An 18,339-nucleotide genomic window follows, 5' to 3' on the forward strand; every position below is an offset into this window, starting at 1 on the left:
CTTCTGTGCTGAGCCCTGGAGTGGGTGAATCTGCACACAGGCTCTTTAAGAGAGGTTCCTCAGTTCACCATAACCTCTAGAATCTCGTGAGCATGAGCCAAATGGTCCTCAAAGCCAAATGCTTGGGGAACTCATCTCTCAGGGGCCAGTCATGACAGTTGGGGTGTTCAATGCAGAGTATAACTCTTTGTCTCCTCAGAGAGAAGCGCAAGATTTTGAGTGCACTCCCAAATAGGAGTCATCACACCAGCGTTTCATGGAGAGATTGTGTCTCAGCCTTTCCTATCCACTTTGATATGGTTTCCCTCTTGTCTGCCCAATATGAAGGGGTTACTCCACCAGTTTTTAATTTTCCCTCTGAGAGGGAATTGTTCCATTCGTAGTTGTGGGTTCAGTGTGTCTGTGGGAGGACATAGTTCAGGATCTTTGTGTGTTGATGTCTTGAAACAAAACCTCGTGGAAACTAAACATGTTTGCACATGCTTAGTCACTCAATCGTGTCTGACTCTTTGCGACCCTTAGGGACTGTAGCCCTCCAGGCTCCTCTGTCCATGGGATTCTCCAGGTAAGAATACTGGAGTGGGTTGCCATGCCCTTCTCCAGGGGATCTTCTCAACTCAAGGATTGATCTTGGATCTCCTGCATTGCAGGCAGATTAGAGTGATGTAGGTTCTTGCTCAGTTTTACTTCTTATTAGCTGTGGCCTTGGGAAAAGTACTCAACTTTCAGGCCTACACTTTGCTGATGCACAAAATGGGAACAACAATAATGTTTCCATATTCTTGCAAGGAGTCAAAGATATGGTATTTATATTTATGTCACTTAGCCCCAAACGACAAATAGTGGTTCTAGATAAATCACTATAATTACTTAAGAAAACCAGACACTTTCAAATATTTTTAAGTAATAGGTGCAAATCATAAGGGCTTCCCTGGTGGCTTAGTGGTAAAGAAACTGCCTGCCAATTCAGGAGGTTCAAATTCCGTCCCTGGGATAGGAAATCCCCTGGAAGAGGAAATGACAACCTGCTCCAGGATTCTTGCTGGGAGAATCCTATGGACAGAGGGGTCTGGTGGGCTGCAGCATATGATATACTGGATTTCTGAGGATCTTTACAGGAAATATTTTATTAGCCCAATTTGATATAAAAATATGTTTAGAAAAGGTACAATTGCATGGGGAAGACACACTAGTGTAAATGTTTTTCTTAGATTTTCTCATTGAAAGCTCACTACAATCTTTTAAGATATGGTTCGTGTTCTCATTTTATAGAAGAATGCAATGAAGGCCCAGATAGGTAAGCAATGCTCCCAAGGTCACTCAGCAGACAAGGAGCAGGGCTGGGATTTGAACCTAGGGTGCTCTAGCTTCAAAGTCTGCTCTCTTAACCCCTCACCCCTCATGGCTTCTTTTAATGAAATTTAAACAAAATTTTGACAAATTGATAGGCAGTACTTTCAAACAAAGGCACTTCGGGTTTTACTGATATTTGAGTTTGACTTATTTGGGGAATTGTCTTCCTTCTCAAGACTATGTCTGTCTGTCTCTGTCTCTCTCCCTTTTAGAGTCGAAATGTTATTTCATCACTAAATAAAATATGCTAATAAAAAGTAAGGAGAGGAATTGATCATATTTAATGAGAAGACTTTTAAAAGATGATTCGTATTTGGTAGATCTTTATGTTATTCCATCACAAAATAAACATATTGTTAAAAACATAAAGAGACAGACCACACAGAGTTAATAATCAAGTTTTAAATGATGGCCTGTGTTCAGAAGATGTACTTTCGGTCTCACTGCAACATGCAAGGAGTGACCCTGATGTGAAGGGCAGGGATTTGAAGGGGTTTGGAGGGTCCATTTCCTTCCTCTGCAGCCAGGCCTCCCTGCTAAAGCCTGCACTTCTCTGCTGTGCACACTCATTCCCAGACCCTTGGGCAGCCTTGGCCCTAGCTCAAACCTTGTGACAACCTAGAAGGCTGGGATGGGGTGGGAGGTGGGAGGAGATGGGACGGGACATATGTGTACCTATGGCTGATTCATGTTGATGTATGGCAGAAACCAACATAATATTGCAAAGCAAATATCCTTCAATTAAAAATAATTTTTTAAAGAATACTTTGTGTCTTAGGGCTGCATAAGAGCATTTGTCATGGTGCTTTCACTATGACTTTTGCCTTCACTAAGTTTTCTGACTTAAGAGGCTTTCCTTTGCTTGATCTTCCTGCCTTTCACCTCCCCAAAGTGACTTTTTATTAATAGCTGTGCAATCCTGATTGCTTTCGCCCTTTTGATGCAGTTCTTTGATCCTCTGAGTCTAAAACACAAAATTACCTCTTAACAGCGGCATTCTTGAGCCAGGGGATTTGCTCTTCCTGACATTTCCTCTAAATTCCACTCTCAGCACACTTGTTCTTTCCCCCACAGGCCTCTAATTCCTTCCAGGGGGCAAATACTTTGCACTGCCACCTACTGGTTGCGGTGGTTTAGTCTCTAAGTGAAGTGAAGTTGCTTAGTTGTGTCCAAGTCTTTGAGACCCCATGGACTGTAGCCCACCAGGCTCCTCCATCCATGAAATTTTCTAGGCAAGAGTACTGGAATGGGCTGCCATTTCCTTCTCCAGGGGATCTTCCCAACCTGGGGATCGAACCCAGGTCTCCTGCATTGCAGGCAGATGCTTTACCATCTGAGCCACCAGAGAATCATTTCACTAAACCTCCTAGCAAAGCAAGGTTCCCCCAAACTACTATTAATTAAATGAACAGGAGTCTAGATTTTTGTCTTTTTCTTTAAGGCCCCTGACGAGGCCTATGGTGTACTTTCCTGACTAAGGACTAAGTCTCTAAGTCATGTCTAATTCTTTGTGACCCTGTGGACTGCAGCTTGCCAGGTTCCTCTGTCCATGGGATTTTCCAGGCAAGAATACTGGACTGTGTTGCCATTTCCTTCTCCAGGGGATCTTCCCCATTCATGGATTGAACCTGGGTCTCCTGCATTGCTGGCAGATGCTTTACCAAGTGAACCGCCAGGGACGTGCTCTTATCAAACTGCCTCCTTTTAATGTTGTCCTGAGTGTGAAGGAATGACTGAGGTCCTTTCCTGCTCCTACTGACCCCCACCAGAGATTGGCCTGCCAAAGTACATCCCATCTCAGGGCTTGCAGGGGCTGGACCGTCCAGAAAACCTTCATTGGAACCTACTTCTCTCTTCTCATTAGGGAGGGGATTGAAGAGTCTACGGGAAAGCAAATGTTACGATGTAGTAACCCCAGCTTCTCCTTCTCCCCATACCCCTTCTACCTGGGAAAGATAGGTTTCCAGCTGGTTCCCACCAAGAGAAGACAGAAGACCATACAGAAAGCTTGTGAAGTTTGACAGTAACTCTGGAACATGGAATAAAACATCACCTTTCATACCCAAGGCTCTGTAGGTCTAAAGGTCCCTTGAGAAGCAGGAATGGGTGTATGCCAAGGTATTCCTTGTTGAGAATGCCAAGGTCAGCCTGGGGAAGACCACCAGCAAAGCAAGAGACACAATGAGGGGTGCAACCCACACCACAGGTAGGGGCTCAGGGGAGACCCAGCGACCCTTCCCACAGAGTCCCAACTCTTTTAAGGAAGGAACTGCCTAGGGTGTGAAAGCTCACCATCAACAGGAAACCTGGAGCAGCCTTGATGTTTAGCCCTCAGAGGGTGGGAGAGGTGGCACCAGAAGGGGAGGAGAGGAGAAAGGAGGGGTGACAGGGAAAGAGAAAGAGGAGAGGGAAGGGAAGGGAGCCGGCTGCACAGCTGTGGGGAAGATATAATGCATGTAGAGGGGAGGTGTTCAAACTGTCATGAGAGTTAGGAATTTAATAACCAGATTAGACAATAGTCACTGAACTGGAGTCAATTCTCCGATGGGACTCAAATTCCATTATTGGGTAAGATTAAGTTTTCTCTCCCTCATCCCCCTCCACTGAGTGGAAATGGGGTTCAGAGTTATTAGAAGAGATAAAACCATTCTGTTTGCACCTCACTGAGCTGAGACTCCTCCATCATACCAGCTACACATAAAATCCCAGATTCTCAGAGCTACTGGGCTCTTAGGCACAGAGATTCTTTTTGTTCTTTGCCTGCTCCTCTCTCTGGCACCTGCCCCTCTGTCTCTACAGATTGGAGAAGATGAAAACTAAAAAAGACCAGGGAGGTTTCTTAACTTAATTTCAGCATACAAATTAATCACTTTAATTTTTCACACAGCCAACCTTCCTTTCCAGTGCTTTTTCAGTTAAGAGAACGTTATCTTAATGAGAAAATTCCTAACAATAAAGCAACCTATGTTTGGAAACTAGCATCTTGTGGAACGAGGCTGACACACGGCTTACATAAAACGATTTGGTAGCCTGATTCATTATTCACTTAGTAAGTGTGACACACAGCTCCTTAGCAGGGGGCCTGACTGGTTGAGAAGCCACATCTGAACTTTACGTTGAGAGGCAGCCCTGTGTGCTCACTCAGAGGCAAGCTTTTTACTGATAAACAAGGTTAATGTAGATTTATAGGGGTGTGTATTCATATTTGCTTTTATCCAGCAGGATATTATATATCTGCATCATTTCTGTTTCAATTCCTACATTCAGCAATGGCTTACTTTTTCAAAGTTGTACACCTCAATGCTCCCCTCTTCAAGGTGACTTCTTTCCTAAAAGATTCCTCTTTGGGCTTTTTGCAAATGATCAGTGTTCCTGACCAAGCACAGACAGGTTCAGATTTTCTAGATACATGCTTTTCAGAGTGTTAAGCTGTGTGTGTGTGTGAGAGAGAGAGAGAGAGAAAGGGAGAGGGAAGGAGGGAAGGAAGGTGAGGGAAAGGGGGAGAGAGAGAGAGAAAGACTATGTACACTCACTGGTAATGCTCATAACTTATCCCCAAAGAAAAAATCTGAATGGGAAAGGATCACAGAGTACAAACATAAACAGTTTAAAACTACTTCTAAAGTGACTATTTGGAGAAGGAAATGGCAACCCATTCCAGTATTCTTGCTTAGAGAGTCCCATGGACAGAGCAGCCTGGCAGGCTAGAGTCCATGGGGTCACAAGACTCGGACACGACTTAGTGACTAAACCAACCAGCCAACCAAAGTGACTATGATGGGTCCTTTCTTAATAAAGTTTTAGAAGGTTGTTATTTTGTTCTAGAATACAGCCTGTCTGTCTTTTGATCTCATTAGTTTTATTTTTGTTAACACTGAGGTGTATATACCAGTATTTTTATGCTTTAGTCACTTGCAGTGGGAGAAGGAGAATCTCATTAGGCCATATTAAGAGAGAATAAGAAAGGAAAGGACAAGAAGTGAGGAGGGAAAGGAAAGGACAAGAAGTGAGGAGGAAAAGGAAAGGATTTTTTCTTAAAATAACTGGACAAGAGTTGGACTGGAAACAGAAGGAAGAGGGTGGAAAGAGTGTATGTGTGTAAATGACATGGTCTAAGGTGGAATAAACCAAGTTACGGAGAAGAAAGGCAGTGACAAATATTAGTGAGATCTGAAGAATGTTACTTTGCCTGAAAGGGAAACAAAGTGATGGCCATCAAATACTTCCCTATGTTATCCATTAATGGTGCTGTGTGCTCAAAACAGCTTTGTTGCTACTTACAACTGGGAAGAAATACTGTGTAATATATAAATATAAATGTGAATAAATGTGTGATTCTTATACCCATGAACTCCAGAATAGTTCATAGATTAATAGAGTAAGAACTGTGAAAACACAAAAATTTTAATGTGAACTTTAAAATAACTTACATTTTCACCTTGGAGTCCAAGGGCTGTAGATTGAGGTGACACTTTTGAATGTTATTCTCCACATCCATGGCCAGTTGGTGACTACAAACAGAAATAATGCCTCAATATAAATGAATCCATAAAGCTGTCATCAATAAAAGTGCCAATTTAAATTTAATTGACAAAACAAGTACATATGCACTTATGTTCATTTTATTAATACAGTCCTAAAAGTTCTGATTGATGGATAGTAGATAAATAACCATATCATAGAAAGAAAATGTGGTTTTGCCTTTTAACATTGCTTTTCTTTTTATTTCTACCACTTAGCTCAACATTCATATCTAAGGCATGTAAATCATTTACTTTACACAAAGACAAAGGCAGAATATTAAACTGTTTCAGAGGAATAAAAGCCATGAGTAGAATGTAAGCCCATGGTATTGTCCAACTAGTAAGTTGTAGAGAGAGTCTCATTCATTCCCAATGGTGTCACTACCTCTGAACCTTTTCTCCTTTCATTGTGTAAGCTTTTTCAGAGCTCCCACTATGAACAAAGCATCAGTCAGCCCTGGATAAAGATGGAGGAACTGTGAATATATGCCATTGCTCCTATGAACCTAGGACAACCACTGGGTGCTACAATGGTCAAGGAAGACTATAGCTGCTGTGCTGGGTCTTGAAGAATGGACAGGGATTAGTAAGTTAACATGTAAAGGTAATGCCTATGAGGAAGATCCTAAAAGATGATGCTGTTAAAGTGTTGCACTCAATATGCCAGCAAATTTGGAAAACTCAGCAGTGGCCACAGGACTGGAAAAGGTCAGTTTTCATTCCAATCTGAAAGAAAGGCAATGCCAAAGAATGTTCAAACTACCAAGCAATTGTACTCATCTCACATGCTAGCAAAGTAATGCTGAAAATTCTCCAAGTGAGGCTTCAACAGTACGTGAACAGAGGACATCTAAATGTTCAAACTGGATTTAGAAAAAGCAGAGGAACCAGAGATCAAATTGCCAACATTCACTGGGTCATAGAAAAGGCAAGAAAATTTAAAAAAAATCTACTTTTGCTTCATTGACCAGGCTAAAGCCTTTATTGTGTGGATCATAACAAACTGTGAAAAATTCTTCAAGAGATGGGAATACCAGACCACCTTATCTGCCATCAATAACCTCAGATATATGGATGACACCACGCTTACAGCAGAAAGTGAAGAGGAACTAAAGAACCTCTCAATGAAAGTGAAAGAGAATGAAAAAGCTGGCTTAAAACTCAACATTCAAAAAACTAAGATCATAGCATCTGGTCCCATCCCTTCATGGCAGATAGATGGGGACACAATGGAAACAGTGACAGACTTTATTTTCTTAGGTTCCAAAATCACTGCAGATGGTGACTGCAGCCATGAAATTAAAAGATGCTAGCTTCTTGGAATAAAAGCTATGACAAACCTAGACAGCATATTAAAAAGCAGAGACATTACTTTACTGATGAAGTTTGTATAGTCAAAGCTATAGTTTTTCCAGTAGTCATGTATGGATGTGAGAATTAGACCATAAAGAAAGTTGAATGTCAAAGAATCGATGTTTTTGAACTGTGAGGTTGGAGAAGACTCTTGAGAGTCCCTTGGACTGCAAAGAGATCCAACCAGGCAATCCTAAAGGAAATCAATCCTGAGTGTTCATTGGAAGGACTGATGCTAAAGTTGAAGCTCCAATACTTTGGCCACCTGATGCGAAGAACTGACTCATTGGAAAAGACTCTGATGCTGGGAAAGATTGAAGGCAGGAGAAGGGGATGACAGAGGATGAGATAGTCGGGTGGCATCACCAACTCAATGGACATGAGTTTAAGCAAGCGCTGGGAATTGGCAAAGAACAGGGAACCCTGGCATGCTGCAGTCCATGGGGTCACAAACAGTCAGACACAACTGAGCAACTGAACTCAACTGATGAGGAAGATATTAAAATAAAGGAGTAAAATCCAAAGAAAACAAAAACACTAATTTAAAAAGATACTGCTGCACACTCCCCAATGTTCATGACAGCATTATTTACAATAACCAAGGTGGAGAAGTAACCTAAGTGTCCACCAAAAGATGAATGGATAAAGAAGATGCGGTATATACATACAGTGAAATACTATTCTGCTATAAAAAGAATGACATTTTGTCCTTTGCAACAACATGGATGGACCTGGAGGGTATTATGCTTAATGAATAAGTCAAAGACATACTGTATTGTTTTCACTTAGATGCTGAATCTAAAACATAAAACACATGAGTGGATATAACAAAGCAGAAGCAGAGGATTACAAGGTACAAACTACTCTTAATATGTACGAAGTAAATAAGCTACAAGAATATATTTTACAGCACAAGGAATACAGACAATATTTTATAATAACTTTAAATGTACTATAATCTATAGAATTTTAAATCATTATGTTGCACACCTAAAATTAATATAATATTGTGAATTAACTAAGTATCAATTAAAAATTAGGTCACTGATTCCAGAAACACAACCCAGGCAGGCCCAGGCAGGACTAAATCCCACTGAGATCCCATTCTGAAGGCGTGAGAATAGGGAGAGGAGGGCAGGAAGCTATTGACCTGGCCGTGCAGGTAAGGGGATCTGGGATGCAGCTATTGGTCGGGCCCAGTTAGATCTGGTATCTTTCTACACCACCTTAAGGATCTTGTTCACCTGTGACTTTATTGTTCACCTACAAGCAAAATGATTCATTGAAAGTGACTCTACTGACATTATTGGGACCTCTGATGGCAATTTATTTCCATGACTGTGAGCATCAAACTAAACAAATGAATGTATTCTTTCATTGAAATGATGATTTGAAGTGCCATTGTTAAATGATTATAAAAGTGACCCATGTTCTTTGGAAAAAAAGAGTAGAAGTGAAATGTTCAGGCTATTTTTGAACAATAAAAAAAAAAATACTGTAGAAGGGGACAATACAAGTGGGAATAGAAGAGGAAATAAGTTTGTATAAGCAGAAAACTAATAGTCATTAGCCACACAATGTGTACAAAACACTGTTGTGACATTTTGCATGTATTACCTCATTTAGTTCTCCCAATGGCCTCTATTAGTCACGCATTATTTTCCATAGCATAGAGGTGAGAAATCTGAAGCTCAGAGAGGTTATGTGCAACTCAACAGAAATCACATTAAAACTCAACTCTTGCCACTACAAAGCACCGTTTGGAAGATTTTAATATCAGACTTTACTAAACTTCTACTGACTGTGGTTACCATAAAATATTTGACATCTAATCATGTGGTAATGGGTGTATGTGTATGTGTCCGTGTGTTTAAAACTGAAACAAAAGTTTCAGGAATTATGAATTCTCCAACTACATATAATGTACTCTGATATTTTTAAATTATATTTCAGATTTTTTAAAAGGTCAGTGGTGACCCAACAAATCAGTTTAACAAATCATCAGTGGATTGTGATCTACAGTTTGAAAAATGTTGCTACAGGGAAACAAAGAACTTGAAGCAGGAAAATGAGATAAATGGGATGTTTTAGAATGGCTTGTGGTGGGAGTGAGCAAGGAGAATGAAGGCAATCATTTAGCTGGGTATTCAAATTGGCCAGATAATAAAGACCAGGATTATAGTTACAGTAAAGAAGAGAAAAGGATAAGAAAAAAATTTGTGTAAGAGACATCATTAAAATAACGAATGTATTTTCTCCTCTCGAGAAAGGAATACCCAAGTGATGGGGAAAGCATGGTAGATTAGATATGGCCACTGCATGCTGCCAACAGCCCGACATACTGTTGTGGTTGCTCAAGTGGGGTGCTCAAGGGCAAGGGAAAAAACACCCTTGTCTTGTCTGTGCCACTGGTATTCAGGGTCCATTATTAACTTTATTTGCTCATTTAAAGTTATATTAAATGTCTCCTTTGTGCCAGGAATGATGCAAAACGTGGGAGACACAATGATGAAAAGATTAGACATGGTTACTGTTCTTATGGTCCTACAGTTTAGGAGATGTATATTGAAAAAGTAACTAAAAATGTGGCAGATGTTATTAAAGGGCACCACAGAGACCTGAGCCAGTGGTGGTAGGCATGAAAAATCTTATTTTTATAATTCTATGGTCTTGTGGGAACAACAGCCTTGTAAAAAGGATACTTTAAAATACTGTATTATTACAATAAGAAATTAACAATTTGGGCAATACAGATATACATGAAGTATTGTGGGACCTGTTGCTATACGCAGCAACCAAAGACAAGGCTCAAGTCCATAATGAGAACAATTTTTATAATATTAGCAAATTTGTTAATGTTTGTTAATTTATACATCCTCAGGAACTGATACACTATAAATACCAATAGGTTTAAACTAGAATGAACTTTAATATCAATAATTGCCAGTGGGTCATAAAGTGATTGGGGATTCCCAGGTAGCTCAGCTGGTAAAGTATCCTCCTGCAATGCAGGATACCCTGGTTCGATTTTTGGGTCAGGAAGTTCCCCTGGAGATGGGATACGCTAGCCACTCCAGTATTCTTGGACTTTACTGCTGACTCAGACAGTAAAGAATCCGCCTGCAATGTGGGAGACCTGGGTTTGATCCTTGGGTTGGGAAGATCCCCTGGAGGAGGGCATGGCAATTCAGAGAATCTCATGGACAGAGGAGCCTGGCAGGCTACAGTCTATGGATGGAGTCACAAAGAGTCAGACACGACTGAGTGACTAAGCACAGCACAATAAAATGATTATATTAATATGTCAGAAGACTGTGTGACTTGCAATCATGAATTTCCTATTCTTACACCCAGCCTGGCTCAATATTTACAAAAATAGCACTCAACCTAAGGTCTTAAGTTAATAAATGATTCTCAAAAACAACAGAGTCACAAGCAGCCGCCTTCCTGATTAATGGCCTTAGTAGTTGCTCTTCTCTGTTTATGGGCATATGCCAAACTTCACTGAGAGAAAGACAGACAGACAGACAGAGAGAAAAATGCACCCAAAGCTCCTGCATATGGTCTCAAGTAGAATAGAGTTGCCTTGGAGAAAGGAAATGGCAACCCACTCCAGCGTTCTTGCCTGGAGAATCCCAGGGACGGGGGAGCCTCATGGGCTGCCGTTGATGGGGTCGCACAGAGTCAGACACGACGGAAGTGACTTAGCATCAGCAGCAGCAGCAGAATAAAGTTGCAGCCTCCCCTCCCTTCCTATCAACTGTCTACCACAAAATCCTGTTGAGCATTCAGAATAAATGTAATGTTCCAAGGGGGAATAACAGATCAACTGCCACGACACCACTATCGCTTAACTTATGGTCATTTCAAGTAGCTGAGATGATTTACATCAGCACCCAAGTCAGCTACAGCTATAATGAAATGCCTAATCTGCTCACTCAAAGTACCCCAATTTCTCAATCAAATTTGACAGCTTTCAAGGACACAGTGTGGCCCTGAAGTAGACCAGAATTCCAGGCAAATGGACGGAGCAGTTAGGACCAGCATGAAAGAGAAGCTTGCCCCGCAGGCCTGTGTGTTTTGAGAGAAGACTCTGAATCCCATCCCTCGAATTCCTCAATCATGACTGGGCAATACAAGTGTACAAAACAGATTGGCCATTTTCAGAAGCTTTTAGCTTTCTCGAGTTTCGAGAAAATTCAAGAGAAAAACAGAGGGCGGGCAATGAGGCAGAAGTCCACATATTGACCACTAGTCTTCGCGTATCTTCTTGAGAGCACAGAGCTGGGAAAGATACATGCTGGTGTTAGCGAGGGGTTTAATACAGAGTAGTGGTCAATTAGGAGGAAAAAACTTCTAGAGTTCACTTCCCACATTAAAATCAATAATGACAAAACAGCATAGTTAGATTTAAAAAGTAAACGAGCTGAGCTGAACATCACAGAGAAAGTGTGTCCTCAGAGAATTAAGCTAAATGAGATTATTGAATAACTAAAAAAAAAAAATCTAAAATATATGTAGACCACTGGTTCTCAACCTCAGATCCTCATTAGTATCACACAAAGGAAGCTTTCAATAAATACTTATTCTTGGACCTCAGTCCCAGGGCTTCATATTGGACTTGTCTGGGCTGGTATTTTTATTAAACTCCCTGGTGATTCGAAGTGTAGCCAGGATGAAGAACCACTGATTTAATGTCATTATAATACTAATTAATCTCCACAGAAGAAAAATCTTCTTCCTAGTTTCAGCCAAAAAGTTTTCATTTATCATTGTTTACAAATAGTGATGATGGTGATGAGAGAGAAGAGGAAAATCAAACTATTTTATTCTTCTTTATTCAAATTAATGAGAACCAGCATAACAAAGATAAATCAAATCCATAGATAAGTCAGCGTCTTCATTTGATCAAATGACCTGTTCTTCAAGTGGTACCATGGAGAATTCTTAGTATTGCCATAGGATGGCGATGAACCTGGGGGGGTGGCTAATTCAAACAGCCCCCAGAAGGGTGGGGAAAGGGCTGATACTGAAGGCACCGTGCTATCATGGGTGCCACATTTCATGTGCTCCATAAGACTGTCAAGCCAGCATTCTTAGCTTCATTTTTAAAGATGGGGAAATGGGCTCAGGATGATTAAGTAATTTTTGCAGATTCATAAAGCCAGGAAAAAGCAGAAAGAGGAATCAAATCCAGGTTTTCCAATGTGCAGAAATGTTTTCAACAGCATCTCAGATGGCCATGCACACTCTTCTTAGGCACTTCCAGTGTCTATCACCTCACTGCTTAACAAAAAAAGTGCTCTCTGTTGAGCAGGCTGAATCTTTACTAAATTCATTCTTTTTTCTGTGTCACCAGCTATTGCTCCATAAATTCTGCTCATTAATCCCTGTTCTGCTTTCTAAAACAAGAAAAACAATGTAGTTCCTCTTTTATAGGAAAATGTCTTCAAATGTTTAAGTATAGGTATTTATGTCCCCTCCAAGATCTTTTTTCTCCAAGCTACACATCCTCAACTCTTTGCAGTAGTTTTTACATGGTCCCAGAACCCTCACAATGTTAACCCTTTGATGCCCTTGGGGATGTCAATGTGCTTTGAAAATGTGGTACCCAGAGACAAATGTGACCCCCACAAGGACTTGACCATGGGGCTCCCTTTGAAGACAAAAGGAGAACGGAGCAGCAGAAGATGAGATGGTTAGATATCAATAGCATCACTGACCCAATGGACATGAATTTGAGCAAAATCCAGGATATAGTGGAGGACAGAGGAGCCTGATGTGCTATAGTCCGTGAGTCCATGAGGTCACAAAAAGACACGATATAGCCACTGAATAACAGCAATGACATGGGGCTTACTGGTTACCAGCATGGGCTCTGGTGGCACTGAACCTGGCTTTCATTCTCATCCTCACCACTCTCAGCTGAGTGTACTTAGACAAGTGCTGAAAGCTCTCTGGGTCTCTTTTCTTATGGGTAAAATGGAAATAATAATGTCTATATCAAAAGGCCATCATCAGAGTGTGCTGAGGAAACATCTGTAAGCATCCACTGGTACAAAGTACACTGTAAATGCTCAATTAATGATAGCTCATTTTTTTCTTCTTTTATCTTGACAATATATACCTACTACTCAGACTATTATGGTGATATTTTTAGAAGCCATATAAAATCATGGTCTTGTGTTAATGTCAGATAAAACCTCTAAGCATTCACTGACACAGAAGTCAGAATATGTCTTTCACAAGCTCTAATGGTACAATTTTCTTTAATATCTAAATAAAAGACTGTACTTTAATCTCTGTTCAATTTCGTCTCTTTCATTCTTGCTTTTAATTCCAGCTCAGTTTTGTGCCACTCTTCAGTATTATTTTGAATGCTCATTCTATCAGTCTTAATGTTACCCTTGTATTTTTACAAATTTTATGACCTCCTTCTCTACACATCCCTGATTAAAAGCCAAAGCCAGAGTAGGGCTAAGTTTCAAGCCCTCAGACATACCATCAGATACATCTCCAGGTATCATGTCTCTCTGTTAACCAGCACAGTCTGTGTACTGCAGCTCAAGTAGCCATAAGTCTGTTTCACTATATCTCAAATGAGCCACATTTCTGGGTCCTGATCAAATAATATCCTAAGATGAATTTACTTAATTATTTTTGCCTTGTGAATAGTTTTGTTTTTTTTTTTTTTGATGCCAGCCTTTCAACTTTAGTGTTTTAACTTACTTTTCAAGCAAATACTTTCCATCATTAACTTGTTTCAAGGGGTTCTGCAATCTTTTCAATTCTTCCTGTGAAAAAGAAAAAAAAAATGTCTTACAGGTTGACTCCATGTACTCATGGGTAATATTTCAGGAAAATTGTTACGCAAATTGAGATAATCACTGTTACGAGTTCTGGACTTTGCAATGGATGAGTGTTTCACATACAATTTTATCCTTGATCAAATTAAAATACAGTTCTTCCACTTACATTGTATGATTTTTTTTTTAACCACTAAAGATAATGCCTCCTGTTATTTTTCCAGAGTGGCAATATGTTTATATAGATCCACCCACACACCTCCCAGATATACTCTTATCCACAGGGTTATGTTTGCTGGTTGCTGGGCGAGGGGCTCTAAGGAAAGTGGACTGGGTTTGACCATTTAGGAAACAGCGTCTCTTGTCTCTTGGTAACTCTTGGTTACCTCAGCCCCAGTGCTCACACACACACACACAAACACACGCACACACTCCTTCCCTGAATTTCAGGCATCCAGTCTCGGTAATCCCATTCCCTCAGCCACAGCGATTGCTTCAGGGATGCGACAGAAGTCAGCCCAGGTTCCTGGTGAGATTGCCTGTCTCCAGACTTGTTGTCAGTCACAGCAGGATTTAAGGAAGGCCCACAGACAGCTACAGTCCATAGGGTCACAAAGAGCCAGACATGACTGAAGAGCCTTAGCATGCAGGCATGCACGGAAGTCTGGACCTGGGAAGACCACAATTCCTTGAGATCAACCTGCTTGTCTCATCACCACAAGTGACTGAAATGCCAAGAGGAAGCCCCAGTCTGCACTAACTACTCATTCACCTCTGAAAGACCATCAGACTAGTCCCAACATGTTTCCAACCCATCAGCCATCTGAGTCTCCTCGGTTAACCATTTTCTTTAACTTGTTACTTGACTGTACAACCCCAAATTTGACCCGATCACCCAACTCTCCCCAGTCCCTCCAGTCTTTCCACTGAACCCTTTGCAACTCACAGTCCATCATTATTAAAATCCTCTATCTCCTCAGTTTTTTTGAACATTCCCTTAATTGTCCCACTCTAACTGAACCTTTGCTGTTCTGGGGACAGCTAAGTCTTTGCTGGAGCTAGAAGATCAAAGAACAGTTTCAAAAAGAGTTTTAGGATATAAAGGAGTCTGCTGATGACAAACCTGGCTGATCCTGAGCACCCAGTCTCCTCTGGAATCCTCTGGAGAGGTGGCCATTTCCTCCCCATGTGCCATATACAATACACTCTGGAGGAGGGATGGGGCTGTTTTTGCTCCTCCCTGCTGTTCCCAGATCCTCTTCATCCTATAAAACCTCACTCTTCTGGAAACACACCAGCAGCCTGTCTGAGGGCTCTGGTCTTTCTCATCTATCTTCTCTTCTCAGGAGGTCTTATCCAGTCCTCAGCTTTAAATTTATGCTTGCACCTGACCTCTCCTCTAAACGCCATCTGACACATCCACCTGCCTTCTTGGGAGTTCTGTGTGCCTGGCTGACAGGCATCTCAAGTTCAAACCAAAGTCTTGATTTCACTGCCTAGACTTTCCCACCCAAACCTCCTGCTTCACCACTTTTCCCTCATTTTAACAAATAACATCAATATTTACCTAGATATGCAACAATATGACTCCTAAAACCTAGAATTCAGCCTCTACTCCTTCCTTCCTCTCTCAATCCACGGACAATCAATCAGCTGATTATGTTGGTCCCAAGTTCAAAATATATCCAGAAATTGACCACTACTCCTCAGTCTGCTCTAAGGCAACTGTGAGAGTCTCCTATCTCCCTGCTTCCCAAGTTAGCCCACTTCATTCGCTTCTCCTTATATCAACCAGCACGACCATTGAGTATTTGGGTTTGCTTTTTTAAATGACTAAAAAGCACACATCATAAGTGTACAGCACAACGAGTTTTGACAAATGCATACTTTGGTAGAATTACCACCCTAAATGAAATACAGAACATTTACTTCACTCCTGAAGGTTTCTTTGTGTCCCTGTTCAATCAATTCCCCTCTCCCAAAGGCATTTCTGTTCTGATTTTTATCACCATAATTAATTTTTTAATTAATTTTTATGGGAGCATAGGTGCTCACCATAGGTTAATTTTTCCTGGACTAGAATTTCACATATATTTGTCTATTCTTCGTATCTGGCTTAATTCCCTCAGCATCATATTGATAAATAGGCAGCTATATATGGTGAATGGCTATGAAGATAGAGATGACTTAAGGGTAGACAGAGAGAGACACAGCATCCTTTTCACTCTTACACATTTTATTTTCAAGGTAAAACTTACCCTTCAACCCTATAGACTCTAGTTTCTAGACTCTGGTTCCTAAGAGTAAGTCTCTACCTCTACTTTCTCACTGTCAGTCACTCAGTTTTATCCGACTCATTGTGACCCCATGGAATGTGGCCTGACAGACTCCTCTGTCCACAAAATTGTCCAGGCAAAAATAATGGAGTGGGTTGCCATTTCCTACTCTGGGGGATCTTCCTGACTCAGGGATCAAAGCCATGGCTCCCGCAACTCCTGCATTGGCAGGCAGATTCTTTACCCCTAGCGCCACCTAGGAAGCCCCCTCTATTCTCTATTTTCTCCCAACCCTCCACTCCTCCCAACTAATCCTTCAGCATATCCCACCCCACCTCTAGCAACCAGAGCAATAAATCCAGGTCATAGAAAAGGTCAGGCTTAAAGCCACTTTTATACAGAGAGGAAATAGGTTGGATAAGGATTCTTAGTTCTTGAAAACCAGAGGTGGATTTTTAGGCCATGAACTTTTCCTTGTTTCCCACCTGTTTTAGGATAAGGAAAGAAACTGAGTTGTGGTGGTTCTGGCACTTTCTTCTCTTGCATGTGCCTGTGGGTTTCTTTTCTTTTTCCCTGGGCATCTGTGGGGCAGGAAGGAACAGGTTTCTGCACTTGGGGCCAGCCACTCTCTTTCCTTTGGTTTTTTCATTGCAGGGAGCTTTGGGGAGGGAGAAGGAAGGCTTTGGTACAGCACTTTATTCAATCTGACTGTCCACGTTCTAGGAAATCATATTAAACATAAGGTCAATGACTAACAAGAGCTTTCTGAACAGCTGCTCTGCTGACAATTTGGAGGATTGATTTCATCATTTGGTTATTTAAGCTAACTATACAAAAACACTTCAGTTCAATTGGCCTGCAAGTTCCACACCGTATCCTCGTTTTCTGGGAGATAGACAAAGAAACTGGCTTATTCCATGGATCTTTGCTCGGAGTTTCACTCTGACAGTTTTCCATCGATTTACCATTAAAAATATATACATGTTGGTCTCTCCCACCCCTGGTTTCTCTCACTAGTCTTCCTTGCCTCAGTTGCACATCCAAGCATGCCGTTTCCTACTAGAAACCAGCATGGCTCCCAGGTGCTTTCAGATGGATTCCAGCATCTCAGCCAGAGCTGGTTTGTCTTACCAGGGAGGGCCCTGCCTCATGCCCTCCCTCTCCAAGTCTGGTCCTGTGAAACTTCACCCAACCCTGAACTCACATGCTCTCTTACGCTGGGGGACACTGGGGCCCCAACTCTTCTATTGGCCCGCTCTCATTCTTCCTTCAGGAAGCCCCCCCACTTTCCCTTCCTCCATAGAGCCTTCCCTAACTCAACAAGAGGATCCGGTACCTCACCCTGCCTCCTCAGCATCCTGGGGTGATGGTGATCCCTGGTTTAGCCTTACCTCGTTACCTGACCCACCCCACCACTGGGCTTTTCAAAATCAGGGGTGGTGATTTATTCACCTTGAGGTTCCTACTCCCCAGATGATGCATTTAGGTTGTGCCTACTGAATATATGCTGAATAAATGAATTGAGCTGAATGAGATGAAAAGAAAACTTAGTGGCTTAGTGTTCCCTCCAAATCTCAAGATGTTGTATGTCCTCCGGTGATTTTTCCCTGCCTCTCCACCTCTTTTGTTTGTTTTTTTAATCGTTCTTTAGCTTTCTTTTTTATTTAACATCATACCTTTTCTAACTTTACTTGGGTATACCTGACAGTTACAAATTGTATATATTTAAGGTACATACTTGATATATGTATACACTGTAAAAAAAAGATCACAATGAAGCTAATTAACATATTTATCACCTCCTACCCCTGCCAATTTCTTTTTTTTTGTTGTTTTTTTTTTGGTGGTGGTGAGCATACCTAAGATCTGCCCTATTAGCACATTTCAGATTTACACTGAAGTATTGTTAAGTACAGTAAACTGCTGTGCATTAGATCTTCAGAGTCTACTTGTCTTGCATAACTGCACATGAGACCTTGACCAGCATCTTCGCATTTACACACTTATGCATCATCTCTATTCTCTTCT

The 18,339-nt window shown here is 41.2% G+C and overlaps 1 protein-coding gene and 1 non-coding gene across 2 annotated transcripts in view; both read right to left on the reverse strand.

The window, feature by feature from the left end:
• Window positions 1-18,339, reverse strand: part of IQCJ (IQ motif containing J) — a 249,489-nt gene that overhangs the window by 48,433 nt on the left and 182,717 nt on the right. Inside the window, exons 2-3 of the mRNA XM_059889873.1 lie at window positions 13,959-14,023; window positions 5,784-5,864 (exon numbers count right to left, since the gene is read on the reverse strand). Coding sequence (XP_059745856.1) covers window positions 5,784-5,864; window positions 13,959-14,023 — 146 coding nt within the window. The remainder of the gene's footprint in view (window positions 1-5,783; window positions 5,865-13,958; window positions 14,024-18,339) is intronic.
• TRNAC-GCA (transfer RNA cysteine (anticodon GCA)) lies at window positions 2,630-2,701 on the reverse strand. The gene has a single exon. It is a non-coding gene; the product is annotated as a tRNA-Cys (tRNA).

This window comes from Bos taurus, chromosome 1, assembly GCF_002263795.3.
Source record: "Bos taurus isolate L1 Dominette 01449 registration number 42190680 breed Hereford chromosome 1, ARS-UCD2.0, whole genome shotgun sequence".
Taxonomy (NCBI): domain Eukaryota; kingdom Metazoa; phylum Chordata; class Mammalia; order Artiodactyla; family Bovidae; genus Bos; species Bos taurus.